This window comes from Homarus americanus, unplaced genomic scaffold (genome assembly GCF_018991925.1).
Source record: "Homarus americanus isolate GMGI-L3 unplaced genomic scaffold, GMGI_Hamer_2.0 scaffold1024, whole genome shotgun sequence".
NCBI classification, from domain to species: Eukaryota; Metazoa; Arthropoda; class Malacostraca; order Decapoda; family Nephropidae; genus Homarus; species Homarus americanus.
Genome location: NW_024715228.1, coordinates 3,283,828 through 3,298,341, shown reverse-complemented (window position 1 = coordinate 3,298,341; position 14,514 = coordinate 3,283,828). Strand labels below are relative to the sequence as shown.

Sequence of the window (14,514 nt, the reverse complement as noted above, 5' to 3'; positions counted from 1 at the left end):
ATATATATATATATATATATATATATATATATATATATATATATATATATATATATATATATATATATATATATATATATATATATATATATATATATATATGCAAGTAAATCACTGTAGGTGCAGGTATGTTGCGGAAATTGGCTTCTACCACACTAATCTTTAAAAAGCACCGCAGCAATGGTCGGTAGTCAGGTCAGTGGGTAAGGTGACCCAACCTTCTCACCTGGTGCTTTTTAAAGATTAGTAGGGTCATTACCTAATACCTGACCATTGTGGACCTGATCTCACCCTCCTCTGTATATAAACACCTTGTTTTGTACTTCTCCTTAGTCTGTACTCACCCCTGAAGATGTGAATTACACGAAAGCGCTTGGGAACTTCGTGTTTTCTTCTTTCCTTGTGGCATATATATATATATATATATATATATATATATATATATATATATATATATATATATATATATATATATATATATATATATATATATATATATATATATATATATAATATCTTTGACTTTATTTCTTTACATAAACTCATTTGAACATTTCAACAAAAGAGTAAGAAATATACCTACTACAAAAAGCCATTTCAAACAGTTAAAAAGGTGTAATAAACCTTAAAATTTCATAGTTCTCAACTTGTTGACAGAAATTAGGTCACATTGCAATATTTGATTCAATGTAATTAATTTTACTACTGTACTGTACTATCTTACATTGCACCTAACAAAACTGTAATTTTGATTATCATTTTTCTAAACCAAATTAATCACCAGCAAGGCTAAAATATTATCACCACAGTGTTCACCTTATCATGGGCAATATTCCTCACATATTGTAGTCTCGTTTAAGATTCTTCGAACTCTACTGGAGACAGCTGGCAACTCAAGGCCATTTGTTTACTATAGTACGTAGTATAATATAATATGAAACAACAAAGACCAACCAGTAAATTAAGCAATGGGGAACTAAGTAACCAGTCACCAATCACTTTTACATTTATTCTTATTTTTTGCGACGTACTATAGTAAACAAAAAGCCTTGAGTTGCCAGCTGTCTCCAACAGTGTTTGAAGAATCTTGAACGAGACTGTACATAAATACTTCTTTAACACAACATGAAGGCCAAAGTATTCTCCATAAACTAAATTAGGATTGGACCTCAGTGTAAGCTAAAATTTAACCCTGACTGTTTTATATTAACTAGAGGCTGGTGCAATATACAGTACAGTACCATAATGTCAAGCTATACTGTATCACTTTATTCACCACTGGTCAGGGATGTTCATTTTAATGTTATAATTACTGTAAGATGAATTTAATGAAATGTAAAGTAATAATCAGGCCCTCAACAACCCTTCTAAGTGTAGATAAATTAAAGTATAACAATAATCATATAAATTTTTTGGGGGGGAGGAGGAGAAATCCGTGCAAACCGTGTGTACTCTGAAAACTCAATCACCCTTACAATCTTAATTAAATTGGACAGCCGCTATGGTTGTGTTCAACTATGCTAATACGTATACACCATTAGTGACATACAATACTGTATTGACTGTGTCCATGCTACAGTACAAGTATTACAGCATTTTATGTACTGTATTTTTCTTATGCTAACTTATGTCATGATCCCAGTGATAGCCATTACTGTATCATTATCGGCAAAATGATAACTTTCTATCATTAACTTTTTTCAATTACTGTAGTTTTAATAAATTAAGAAATTTGAAGATTTCACTACAATATTGTACTTAATTTACTTTTACTTTTATCCTCTTCACCTCTTATTGGCTCCTGGTGACAGTTTAGAAAGTCTTTATAATATTAAGTTTTGATGCACAGTATAATGCAGCACATACATTTACAGATTTAATGAGATACAATCGATACACACTATTGAAAATACTTTATAGAATATATTGTCTTAACCGAGATTCACTTTGAAAAAAGAACAGTGAACATAGATTACAGTAGTGTCTGTTTCATCTACTGTATCCAAACAATCTAATACAGATACAGTACAGTATTATCCATACAAAATGTTCCTAATATTAATTCTATATGTCTGGTACATACTCTATATAATTTATACAAATATGAAAATAAATCAATGTAAACTCATAAAATATAAATTTACATGACTTTTTTATGAAAACCAATGTATGAATATACAAAATGCCTTACACGGTATTCTTGTAAATGTCACATACCAATCAAGTGTATACAGTATATGTTGTCAGAATATATAAGGCATACATACACTACTACAATGACATACTTTCTAAGAAGCAATCATCATACACATACAATACACAGCATAGGCATGTGTAGCCATAACATAAGCACTTAGAAATTTTAATGAATGCTATGAATATTTGAATAATTTCTTTATACTAAGTTAAATCATCATTACTATTATAAAAAAATATATAATATATAATATATATGAATCTTACATCTTATTTCTTCATATCTATTGTGTAAATACCGTATGTTTATTATTTGTGACTGTGTGTGTGTGTGTGTGTGTGTGTGTGTGTGTGTGTGTGTGCATAATCTGGTCCTTCTAGTACAGTACAATATTTCACAATTTACTAAATAAAATATTTAACATGGAGAAAATTTGATCATTAGGCAGCCACTGTACAAAACAGTTCTGTATCATATACAGTACTGTACATACGGTAGTGTCATTTATACCTACAATTCCATCTTCTTCATATTTTGAGTGATTTAAAGCAACATTTAGAGACAGAAAACATCAAGTTTGCTTAATATTACAAATGGAAGTACTGTACCAAAGTTTTGACAAGAAAAGAACAAACAGTTGGCTAATTATTCATAATAAGAGAAGAACAGTAATTTCATCTCCATGCTGACACTCAGCTAAATAATGAAATAAACCATACTACAGTACAGTACAGTATATTAGCCATCACACTTACGGTAGCAGGTATTATTATATTATCTTAACACAACAGGAAAATGTTTATACAAACAAATCCTGTACAGTATACATATAGAGTTTTACCAAAGTATGGTACTGTACCATATATGGACATTAATTAAGGAACTAATAAAAACAATAACAAAGTGAGTATTAAAAATATGAAAGTAGGCAGCACCAATAATGTGAAAGAAATAGAGGTAAGTAATACTGTACAGTACAGTATAACTTTTTGAAAAGAAATTCTATGAGATTAGATATTTGTCCATCATAACCAGTGCTTATACTGTACAGTTCTGTAATAAGCATTTACTCAACAAGTGAACCCGCTGCTTAGATCACCACCATACAGTACAGTACAGTACAGTATATCCCAGTATCAAATATTCTGAACAAAACTTAACTTAAAGTATAATACTTCAAGACAACCATTCATCATGCTAAGTATTATCTAAACACTGTTGCTAAACATTTTATTTATCCTATAATTTCATTCAGTAAAATTTTCAAAAATAAGTCACATAGAACACTTAATTAGGAAGTTAAGTTAATGTTGTTCCAGTAAAATAATTTGAAGGATTTTTACAACAGCAGTCAACAAGATGATCTCACCTAACCTATTCCCTACAGCCACTCACTTATACAGTAGATGCCTTTTACAGTACGTATTATTTTTTAATTATTGATGCCTTGAAGATAAATATTAAATTAAACAAAACAATGTACTGTATCTAGCTTTATCTAACCCTTTCACGAGTCTGTGCTATACTGTACTTCATGATGGCCAAACTTGCAATTTTTAGAAAATTACAGAAAAGTATACCTGTATAAAATTGTAAAATACCTTTACAGTATGAGAAAAACTATAGAACAAACAAAGCACTACAAAGTTTGTGGAGTGGGAATAAGTCCCTGGGGTGTCATGACACCAGGCAAACGCTGGTTAACACAGCGAGTGTTCCCTATTTTCTAATGTTCATCACTCTAGGCGTTATCATCTAAATAATTGATATCATCTGCTGATTTATTCTTGGCCAATAACTACCAGTGAGCCAACAAGTGACCCTGGGAGCCTTGATGACGTGAATGGTTCTCAGCTATGAGTGATGGACTAATTTTTGCTGGGATATAATTGTTTCCGAAGACCTAATACATCTATAGTACAGTATATCAAACAAAACATTTAATTCAACTTATGAATTAAGGTTTAGAATAAGATTTAAATTTTTTTCGTGAAAAGGTTAAAAGCTTAAATCATCGCAAACAGATACGTTTTCTTTTTATAAAGGCCCTTAGCATCTAACTATGTATAATGGTGTTTACTTTAAGGCCTTAGGCATCAAACTTGTTTACTAAGTTTTTACGGTTGTAGAGGACGTGTTTTGCTATGGAATTTCATTTACACAACAAGGCCTCTGATGTACTGTATGTCTGTTACTTCACTTCACACAAAGTCAGCATCATCCATCAACAGAATGTCCATCTTTAAACCCCTGATGCTATGCTTTCCACTAATTCATGTACACTGTTGTTTCTTCATCACTTGTAATGCTTCATTCACATCAAGTTTTCCAACTCCTTGACCCAACCCCTCTCCATCTTACCATCCACCTCTGAATTATATATTCTTTATATTAATTTACTTTCCATCCTCTCAACTATACCACCTACACAGACCTTTTTCAGTGTTTCTTATATGTCCCTTCCTCTTGCATCTTTTTGAAGTACTGTACAATGATTAAATTTAATTTCAATCTTTACATAATCAGTTTAAGTAGCACAACAGGCAAGGTGTACCCAGCAGCAGTATGTACAGTATTCCTGCTTATAGTTTATTTGTTGGCAGAAAACAAAATTCTTTGTACACAGAAGAATTATTTTCATCCAAGCAAAATACTGTACTGTACATATATTATAAAATACCTAGTGCTTTTATTCTTGGCTTATTTCAAGAGTTGTAAAAATACAAGAATTTCAAAACATTCTTATTATTATGCCCAATGCATTGTATTGCTCCATAGTTTATATTTTTTTAACAATGACAACAGTTTTGTCAACCTGATCAGTTTACAAATCATTCTACAGTATTTCACATTTCCATATTTACTGTAACTGACTATAACATTGATAAATATTCATATCTTTATGATGCATCAGAATTAACAATCCAGTTAATAAAAAATTACATTGTTTCATTTAGTTCATTAGACTTTCAGCACTCTTAAGGGAAATCTTGAAGGAGACTTCTTAGTATGTTTGGATGAAATCAGGAGTTCTTATTCATTGCAGTCATTTATACTTGTCACAGTACTGTACTTTCACAATTTAGGCAACATCATTCAGTTTCTGCTGCTCCCCATCTTGAGCACTGGGCTTCTTCTTTGCCCATTCTTGCTGCTCACCTGATCCAAAGATGCAGTAGAATATAGCTTCAAAAAGGAAGATGCCCAGAGTGATGTAGAAGATGGTGCGCCAAGCTTCAACAGTTTGCTGAAAATCAAGAGACAGTAATTATTAATAAATAAGCATAGTTTTTTATATACTATACATACAGTATTTGATATTAATATTTTCATTATTTTATAATTCATAGATAAAAGCTATTTATACACATGTATGAAAATTTAGATGAACAGTTACCCGTAATGAACACTTCACATCAAGGTAGATTTCCCTTTACAAGATGATCTATTATAAGAAGATTGTACAGATCATATGTGCATGCAATGGAAAACTTTGCTAATAATTTTTGTACAGTACTTACATTGCCATGAGTCATGTAGCCAACAAAGGATGGGACAATGATGCCAGGCAAAGTAGCAAATGTGTTGCTTATCCCCATGAGTGTTCCAGCAAAAGGTGGAGCAATGTCAATGTGGTTGGAAAGGAAACCTGAGTACATCCCTCCAACAAACATGGTTCCCAAGGTGAGTAGTGCCACTGCCAGGTCTGTGTTACATCCCACGAACGTCACACAAATCAGGCAAATTGCAGGTGGGATTGAGGCTGTGGAAGAATAAAAAATTAACTACCATCATTTAAGACTGTTGCCATATGGAACAATTCTCCTATGATATAATCTTTGGATTCTAAGCCTTGCAAAATTTTCCATAACAACAAACAACACTTCACACAAGAGCAAAGCACCAACAGTCTGACCTTTATCTTGCAGACATAAAAAATTTCTTAATCAATTACAGAAAAAATAAATAAAAATATATTGAATGTGTAGAGAGACATGTTTGAAAACTTTTTGCAATAGTATATTGAACAAGTTCACATAGAGCAGGTGTCATAACCAATGGCATATGGAAAATTATAATAAATTCTATAATTGAATGATCATTTTCCATAATTGCTTGGACTTAAGATATCAGCACTGTCAAGAGCATGCACTAATTTGTGACACCACTTATACACTCATTTTCACAGATAACCATTGAGTTGAAGAAATAAACTGAGGGAAACCTAAACCACTGTGACATAGCGGTGTTGTGGATTCAACATGATATACACATTTTAATACGTATATACTGTACTGTATACAGTATACCTATAATCTCCACTACAGGATGCACTGATTTTTATAAATTACTGTAATATTATGCTTGTGAAGAGTCAGAAGACATATGTATCAGTGATGTACAGAAGTTGTGACCAACCCCGAGACCACACAATTTTAGCTTTTATGGGTCACCTGAAGATAAGCTCCCCAGGTAGTTTTGTGGTGCTTACACTGCAGGCTGGTTAAGCTGGAGGACAACTCTTCATGGGAGGGGGGGGGCTAATCTTTGCGTGAGCCATAAAGGCCTTCATAGGGTAAGGACGTGTGTAGTCGGGGCTGCCCGCTAACGCGGCCGTGGTCTCTTGACCATGGAGACAGCTGCCAGCCCGGTCTGTCGGGCCCTCCCCTGCCCCATCTCCTCCTTCCCATCTGGATTTATCAACATCCTCACACCAACAGTACAGTGCAAAGATTGACGATCAACCCACAAGTGATATACAAAAGTGGCAATTTTAACTCGAAGGAAAAACACAAAAACACAGCAATATTGAGTGTGGCTGGATCTGACCTAACCTGACCTGACCTCACGGCTTCACCTGACCTAACCTGAAGTATGGAGCACACCTGCATTGCCCCAAGCTACTGTCCTGGCCATGTGGCCACACACCTGCCCAACCGCATCCAGTCCATACGACCACGAACTGATTGCTACAAGAACAGTCCAGTCCCAACCATTGTAAAAATTATCAACACCTAATTATTATATATCATATTTGTATCACTTATGTTACCTGTGTATTATTTGTCAATCAAGAGACCCATTCCCCAATTTTGTAATTGTATATTTTCAGCCTTCCGGCTGCCATGCTCTTTCAATAAACCGTTAATTATTATTATTATTATGGTCTCGACTACATTACTGGTATATACACTAGTGTATCCATAGTAACCCACATGTATGTATGTACACCAGTGTGATCATAGTGACCCATGTGTGTGAGTGTGTGTACATCTTTATTACATGTGGGTATATACAAGTACTGTATATCAGTGTAGTTGTAGTATAAGTGTTCTGTATATACAGTACGCCCAGATAATTCGCAGATTTTTATTTCGCGGTCCTCTATTATTCGTGGAAGACACCCTGGATGTACCCAAGAATGTCTGAGGGTAGTTATAAAGTTGCTAGCATTTTCACGGCTGGGACAGGGAACCATTCATTCTAGACACAGTAATTTCCTTTACCTGCATTGTATATATGTATGTGTGTGTGTAGACACACACATACAAATAAATAATAATGGGAAAATACTCTCACAAATAATCAGAAAAAAAATTATTAAAAATGTTGAGTCTACCTTCAAGTCTGTTCCGTGCTTTGTTATTAATAAATTTTATGAGAGTAAATTTATATCTTTATTTTAATTAAAATATTTTTCAAATCATATTTACTTTTTTATTTCATATAGTTTTGAGGAAAGCACCACTATTGTAAGCCAAGGTGCAATATACAGAACCTGTAATATTTAGTCCCTGATCCTCTTACAGTATGACTGCTACTGTCATACACTTCCATCATCAAACCCTTCAACACATTCCTTACCAATGAAAGTGGACAGCTTCCTGGCAAATGTAGTAGTAATCATATTGCGAAGTCGTAAGGCATCAAGAACGTTGGCTAAGATCATGGTGAAGATCCACATGCACAGGAAGGGAACTGCAGATAGTCCAGCATTCTGAAAACAAGAAATATTTGGATACCTTCATAGTTCCAACCTGTGTACTGTAGTTATGAATTCTTAAAAAATTATGATTTTAAAATATTTTGTCAAAATACTGTACAGTACTTTGTCTACTTCAATAAATAGCCTGAATGTTAGCACACCAAAATCTATATTTGTGTCACAGTTCTGGAAATAAGCATAAGATGCCTTACTGTTTACCACTGTTTGTATACCCTATGCTGTCTAGGACTCAAGGTACATTGGTACATTGTTTGTGTACCTGTAAAGTCGATGCACATTGTACACCTGCATTGTCTTTATACATGTTGAATCGATGTAAACCTTTAAGATGATTTTACTGAATATTTATCTATTTATGTGAATGATTTCACTGGCCCGATTCGGTGATAAACAAGAACAGACACTACCCTGAATATCATAGCCAGTACAGTGAACTAACTGATTGATAAATATATACTCAAGACCAAACCCAATGGTTCCAGGAGAACATACAGGTGGGTTGCAACAAAAGATGAGCAGGAAAGGAGGATGTATGCCAGATCCAGGAACCAAACAGACTGCAAAAGGGCTGAAAAAAAGAGTTCCAGGGGGGATTGCAAGTGAAGTAAAGTCAAACCCAAAGACTTTATACTGTTATGCAAAATCAAAATTAAAGACAAATTTGGGCGTATCAGATCCGAGACTTGAAGATGGTAGTTACACAGACTCAGATCAGGAAAGGTCAGAGACATTAAACAAATTCTTTAATTCAGTGTTCACAAGAGAGGATACGAACAATCTTCCTGCTTTTGAGGAAAGGCGGTTTGATACAGCACTGATGCATATAATGTTCTAAGAAGAGGGTATAAGAAACAAATTGTCAAAGCTAAAGGTTTATAAGAGTCCCGGCCCTGACAGTATGCACCCCAGAGTGCTATGAGAGTTGTGCAACGAGCTTGCTGAGCCCTTGAAGATCCTGTTTGGTAGATGCCTGGATGAACAAAAGTTTCCCAGTGACTGAAAAATGGTTTATGTGAGTCCAATATTCAAGAAGGGTGATCATCCCTCCATGAATAATTATAGACCAGTGAGCCTGACCACCATAGTGTGTAAAGTACTATAGAGCATTATATAAGAAATGCCATGATGGAACATTTACTACGAAACAACCCTGTAACAGAGTGCCAATGTGGATTTATGACGGGATGCTCTTGCTTGACGCAATTACTTAAGGTGCTGGCTATCTGAACTCTCACCCTGGAATGTGGTGACAATAATGACAATAAATTCAGCATCTGGACTTTGCCAAGGGTTTTGACAGCGTGCCCCATGAATGGCTGAAAATTAAGCTGGAAGGGTACAGAATTTGGGTGAGCAAACTAGCGTGGATGAGAGACTTTCTTCATGACTGCAAACAGTGTGTGGTAATCATGGTACGAAATCGTCATGCATACAAGGCAGTGTACTGGGCCAGATGTTGTTTGTTTGTTTGTTCTATAAATGAGATATACCATAAACTATAAACTCCTCCATACAAATGTCTGCAGACAATGCCAAGTTAATCAGGGAAATTAAGAACCAAACGGACTGTGATGAGCTACAGAAAGATCTGTCAGCTTCAGGAGTGGTCGAAGGAATAGCTGTTGAGATTCAATGTCACAAAGTGTAAGAGAATGCACCTAGGTCATACCAACATTTCCCAACAGGACGGAGAAACAACATTAACAGAAACTGAATGTGAATCAAGCAATATAAGCTAGGAGGTGTTGTAAGAAGGTCGTTTAGATATTAAATGGTCCGTCTTTTGTAATGCTCTTCAAGAGTGAGGAGCTTCCCCATTTGGAGTACTGTCACCCCATCTGGTCCCTGAGATATGCTAGAGACTATCAGTTGATTGAAAATGTCCAAAGAGGGCCACCAGACTGGTGCCTGCACTATGGAACTTCAGTTACCAAGAGAGATTAGAATATCTGCAGTTGCCTATCAGACGACCAACACTGGTACAGGTACAGATACATTCTGGAACTAATACATGCCAACAGTGTGTAACAGAGATGTGACCAACCACTCAAGTGGTTAACGAGCCGATAGTGGCGAAAAGGATAAAAGTAAAAGTAATTATGTAAGACTGGGTCTGAGAGGCATGGAACTGCATCTTAAACCTTGCTGTCTCTCTCTCTCAGTTATTTAATAAACAAGCATTTAGAAACATGTCATTTTCACACTGAATTCTGAAGGATGTGAATTGTAAAGCAAAACAAAATCAGACTGAAATATGCATATTGTATAAAATAAATCTTATTGAATTACGTGTATCAAATAAATCTATTACTGTACAGTATAAGCGTATTGAAGAAAAAAGGGCAAATACCCGGTATATGTATTCCTTACACCTTTCATGACCACCATGACATTTTCACAATTTGAAATACAGTATTACTACAAATATGAATATCTTGGCCAAGAGTTTTGGCTGTGATCACATATTAGTTATACTGTACTTAAGTCAGTGATACAAGTGTAAAGACTGGAGGCAGTTGCTGAGATGCAGTCAGATTTTATAATAAAATGCTGGATATCTACCAGAAAATAGCAAAGAAATATGTAAACAGAAATACAAATACTGTACAGTACTGTAAAAAACAAAAACATACACACACAGTCTTTTAACTTACAGCCTCAATGTCAAATTTAAGGATGTAGCGCATGTAGGTCGGGAGCTTGACAAGTAACATGTACCAGCCCCAGTTATTGCAGGTGTGAGCAACGATGATGGCCCACACCGGCATTGATGTCCACACACTCTTCCATGGTACTGATGGTTTCTGGTGAAGGTGAAAGGTAGCAATTAGACATTTTATTCAGTACAGCGTATAATACAAGGGAAAAATCTTTTGAAATTATAAAAAGGTTGTTGATACACAGGTAAAGTAGATGAACAAAATGAATCCTATACACCTGAATTATTATAACATGGTTTATAACTCAGCTTGTGCCGTATATCAAACCTCACACATAATCACGGATTTGTCACCACATTTCTGACCAATTCACCACTCTTTACCACTCCAGGCACTCATTATCTTGATAAAACTAACCCAGCAAATCATAACATAGCCACATTAACTTAACAATACATAAAATCTTAAAAGGTGGCCAACTCATCTGATGGCCAATATTGTAACTATAGAGCCAATTAGTGAGATCTTGTTGTCCTTTTGGTCACCTCAGGCGAGTGGATGTATGGGAGCACGCACGCACGCACACACACACACACACACAGAATCATACAAATCTCTGAAGCTATGAAAAAACCCCTTAACCCTTCATGCCATACCTCTGATTTTACGACAGTGCCAAGGGATTCCTCGATAAACTTGCGCTCTGATTTGGTGATTCTTGGGTGTTGAGCTGGAGAGTCGTACACCAAAAACAACCAGAGAATATACCTGCAAACACACCATTTTTACTCGCATAACATTGTACAAATTAAAAAATAAATAAATAATCCTATTCATTTAATATATCAAATGACAATAATTTAGGATTATAGGGGCAGTAACTTACTTGGATCCCAAGATTTAATAAAGGCTGTCCTAATTATGCATAAATTATTAGGAGTTAGACCAGTTTCAGACAATCAGTGACTTCAGAGAGAAAGCAATATATGTAATGAACTACAAAAGCTGAAATGCTTCATGAAATGTGAAATTCTTTCAACATGCATGAGACTCCTCTATCCATCTACATTGAATAGTGTAACAGTAATAATGTTGACTTTCTTAGTCAACTGTACTGACAGACATTGAACACTGTCATACAAAAAATTTTACCATTAGAGGGTCTTTAGTGGGCATCAATTCCTTTATCCCAACCTTGATCTCTGTATTGTGGACCACAATAGAGCAAGGATCATCAGAAAACTAGGAAGACCAAGGGGTAAAGACAAGATAGAAACCCTGCAGAGTCCACCCCAGTCTGCATGATTGTAGTGTCAGTTGTTCAGTTTCACAATTTTTTCGGGGGCATGGGCTTTGAAAAATGAGAATTGGTCACAATGATGAGGGAATGGTTAGAAGAGCCCAGGGGAAACTAAGAATTAGTAAGAGAAACCTAACAGATGTCCACTGTGTCAAACATGATCAGGGATTAGTAAGGAAAGGTTGACCAGTTGTGTTAGATTAACTGAGGCTACAGTGCTCCCCATTTATACCTAGTTGGATGGTTATAAGCGGAGTGCATTTCCTGCTCAGTGTTGTGGATGTTGAAATCACCCAGCATTAATGAGTTCAGCTGTGGATCACACTAAATGTCATGTATTCTGTCAGTAAGAATTTCAAATAAACTGAGCATTAGAGGAGTGTTAGGAGGGTGATAGATACTGTACTGCATTTAGAGAGGAGAGTTTGTAGATGTCACAGTGAGTAGAGGAAAACTTAGAGAATAAATTAGAGCATCTCAGATTTTGCATTGTGTTAAAAACCAATCTGACTTTCAAGATCTAAAAAGAGATTGTAATCAGGAATATTGAACCAAGATGAATGGGAAGGGGAAGAGGAGAATTTGAGTTTCTGTGGAAGTGAGTTATACTAGCCTGATTGTTTGTTAGGGAAAGTGTGGATACAACAGACTGTATGCAAGTAAATCACTGTGGGTGTGCGTGATCCAGGTATATGCTGATAACCACAAGGAAAGAAGAAAACACAAAGTTCCCAAGCGCTTTCGCGTAATTCACATCTTCAGGGGTGAGTACAGTCTGTACTCACCCCTGAAGATGTGAATTACACGAAAGTGCTTGGGAACAGACTGTATATTAAGCCTTCAGTATGCATGGGAGGAGTGTGCTAAGTACTGGACTCAACCACCTTCCCTTTCCCAACTGTAAAGTTAGGTAACCATTTACAACTGGGTTGACTGAGAATGCTCTGGGATCAAACCGCTGCTCCTCTTAAATTTTTTTATGGAACGGTAAATCAGATTTAGCTGATTGTAAGAGAAAGTGAACAGGGTCAAGATTGGTGCTCCAACCACTAATATTGAGGTAAGGTAATATCTGCTCACCACTTTACATACCTACCAAGTACTGTACACAAATGTTTAAACCAGCTAATATTCCCACATCCATGCCGAACTTCCCCCAAAGTCAAATATCTACCCATATGAGCCATCCACCAACTTCCTTCTCCCACACATGACAGACAATAGACAGTCAACTGTAAATTTTTAACTTCATGTGTTCTGAAAAGCAGAGGGGTGCATTCATCTGAACCTCTCTGCTCATACCCCTATTAACATGGTGTTATGCACTGCTAAACTACATTTAATCCAAGCAATGGTACTATACAGTTTGTACTGTACTGTACTGTATAAAAGTGAAAATGCTAACACCATCCACACATACAGTAAGGCCCTGGCGGACATTACACATAAGTCTGACAGCCTTGAGCCCCATGGAGTGCGACTTAGAGGGGCCTTAACTGTACAGTACTATAATTGATATCTGAAAAAAAAAAAATTTCATCATATGTTTAGGCGGATAATAATACTTTCTACTGTTCCACTTGAAACATCATAATCTGATTTTTTTTAGTATACAGTGCAGGTACCTACACAGGATTATGATGTATGGTATATAATGGTCACTTTCTCAAACTGAATTCATAATGACAATGTTATTAAAAACACATAGCTAATGAGATCTAAGAACAGGCTTTAAAAGTTCACTTCTTCAGTTTGACTTACCAGAGGAGAGAAAGTCCTCCCTGCACATAGAATATAGAACTCCACCCCACTTTAGATGCGAGAAGTCCTGAGAAGGGCATACATACTAATGTTCCCAGGGTCATGCCTGCAACATAAACAATGAGTTAAGAAAAGAGTTTTAAGTGTGGAAACTGAAGAACAAGTCTGCATTTTTCATCTTACATAGTGTCTCTTAGTTACACCAGGTTACACCACCTATGGTAGCTGTTACTAATCTAAAACTTCAATCACAGAGCTCAAAGCAGCCATTTTAATCATTATAACTATGATTCAATTTTGACCAAAATTATATCACTCTTTCCTCAGATCTTATCTTAAAGAGTGTGCTAGTACAGTACAGTATATAATTTCAGAGAAACTGTATCATTAGTTTTTCAGGTTACTTTTTGGTGAAATAAAAGGAATACAAATGCACTTCGCATAGATACAGAAAGCAGGGTAGAGAAAATTATGCCAATGTATTTCTGACCCCCAAAAGTATGAATGGTGGAGTACATGATGTAAGACTGATGCAAGCCTATTTGACCACATGTCATTATTGTCCAAGACAATCTAAATGGTTTGATAA

General features: G+C 35.6%; 1 protein-coding gene across 5 annotated transcripts in view; it reads right to left on the bottom strand.

The window, feature by feature from the left end:
* Positions 1-1,863: 1,863 nt before the first annotated feature.
* Positions 1,864-14,514, bottom strand: part of LOC121855996 (sialin-like) — a 55,272-nt gene continuing 42,621 nt past the window's right edge. For all 5 annotated transcript variants that reach the window (XM_042351232.1, XM_042351248.1, XM_042351240.1 and 2 more), the window contains 6 exons: positions 13,926-14,031; positions 11,521-11,632; positions 10,859-11,008; positions 8,063-8,195; positions 5,719-5,960; positions 1,864-5,444 (listed from right to left, as the gene is read on the bottom strand). In XM_042351232.1, coding sequence (XP_042207166.1) covers positions 5,280-5,444; positions 5,719-5,960; positions 8,063-8,195; positions 10,859-11,008; positions 11,521-11,632; positions 13,926-14,031 — 908 coding nt within the window. In that variant the 3' untranslated portion in view covers positions 1,864-5,279. The remainder of the gene's footprint in view (positions 5,445-5,718; positions 5,961-8,062; positions 8,196-10,858; positions 11,009-11,520; positions 11,633-13,925; positions 14,032-14,514) is intronic.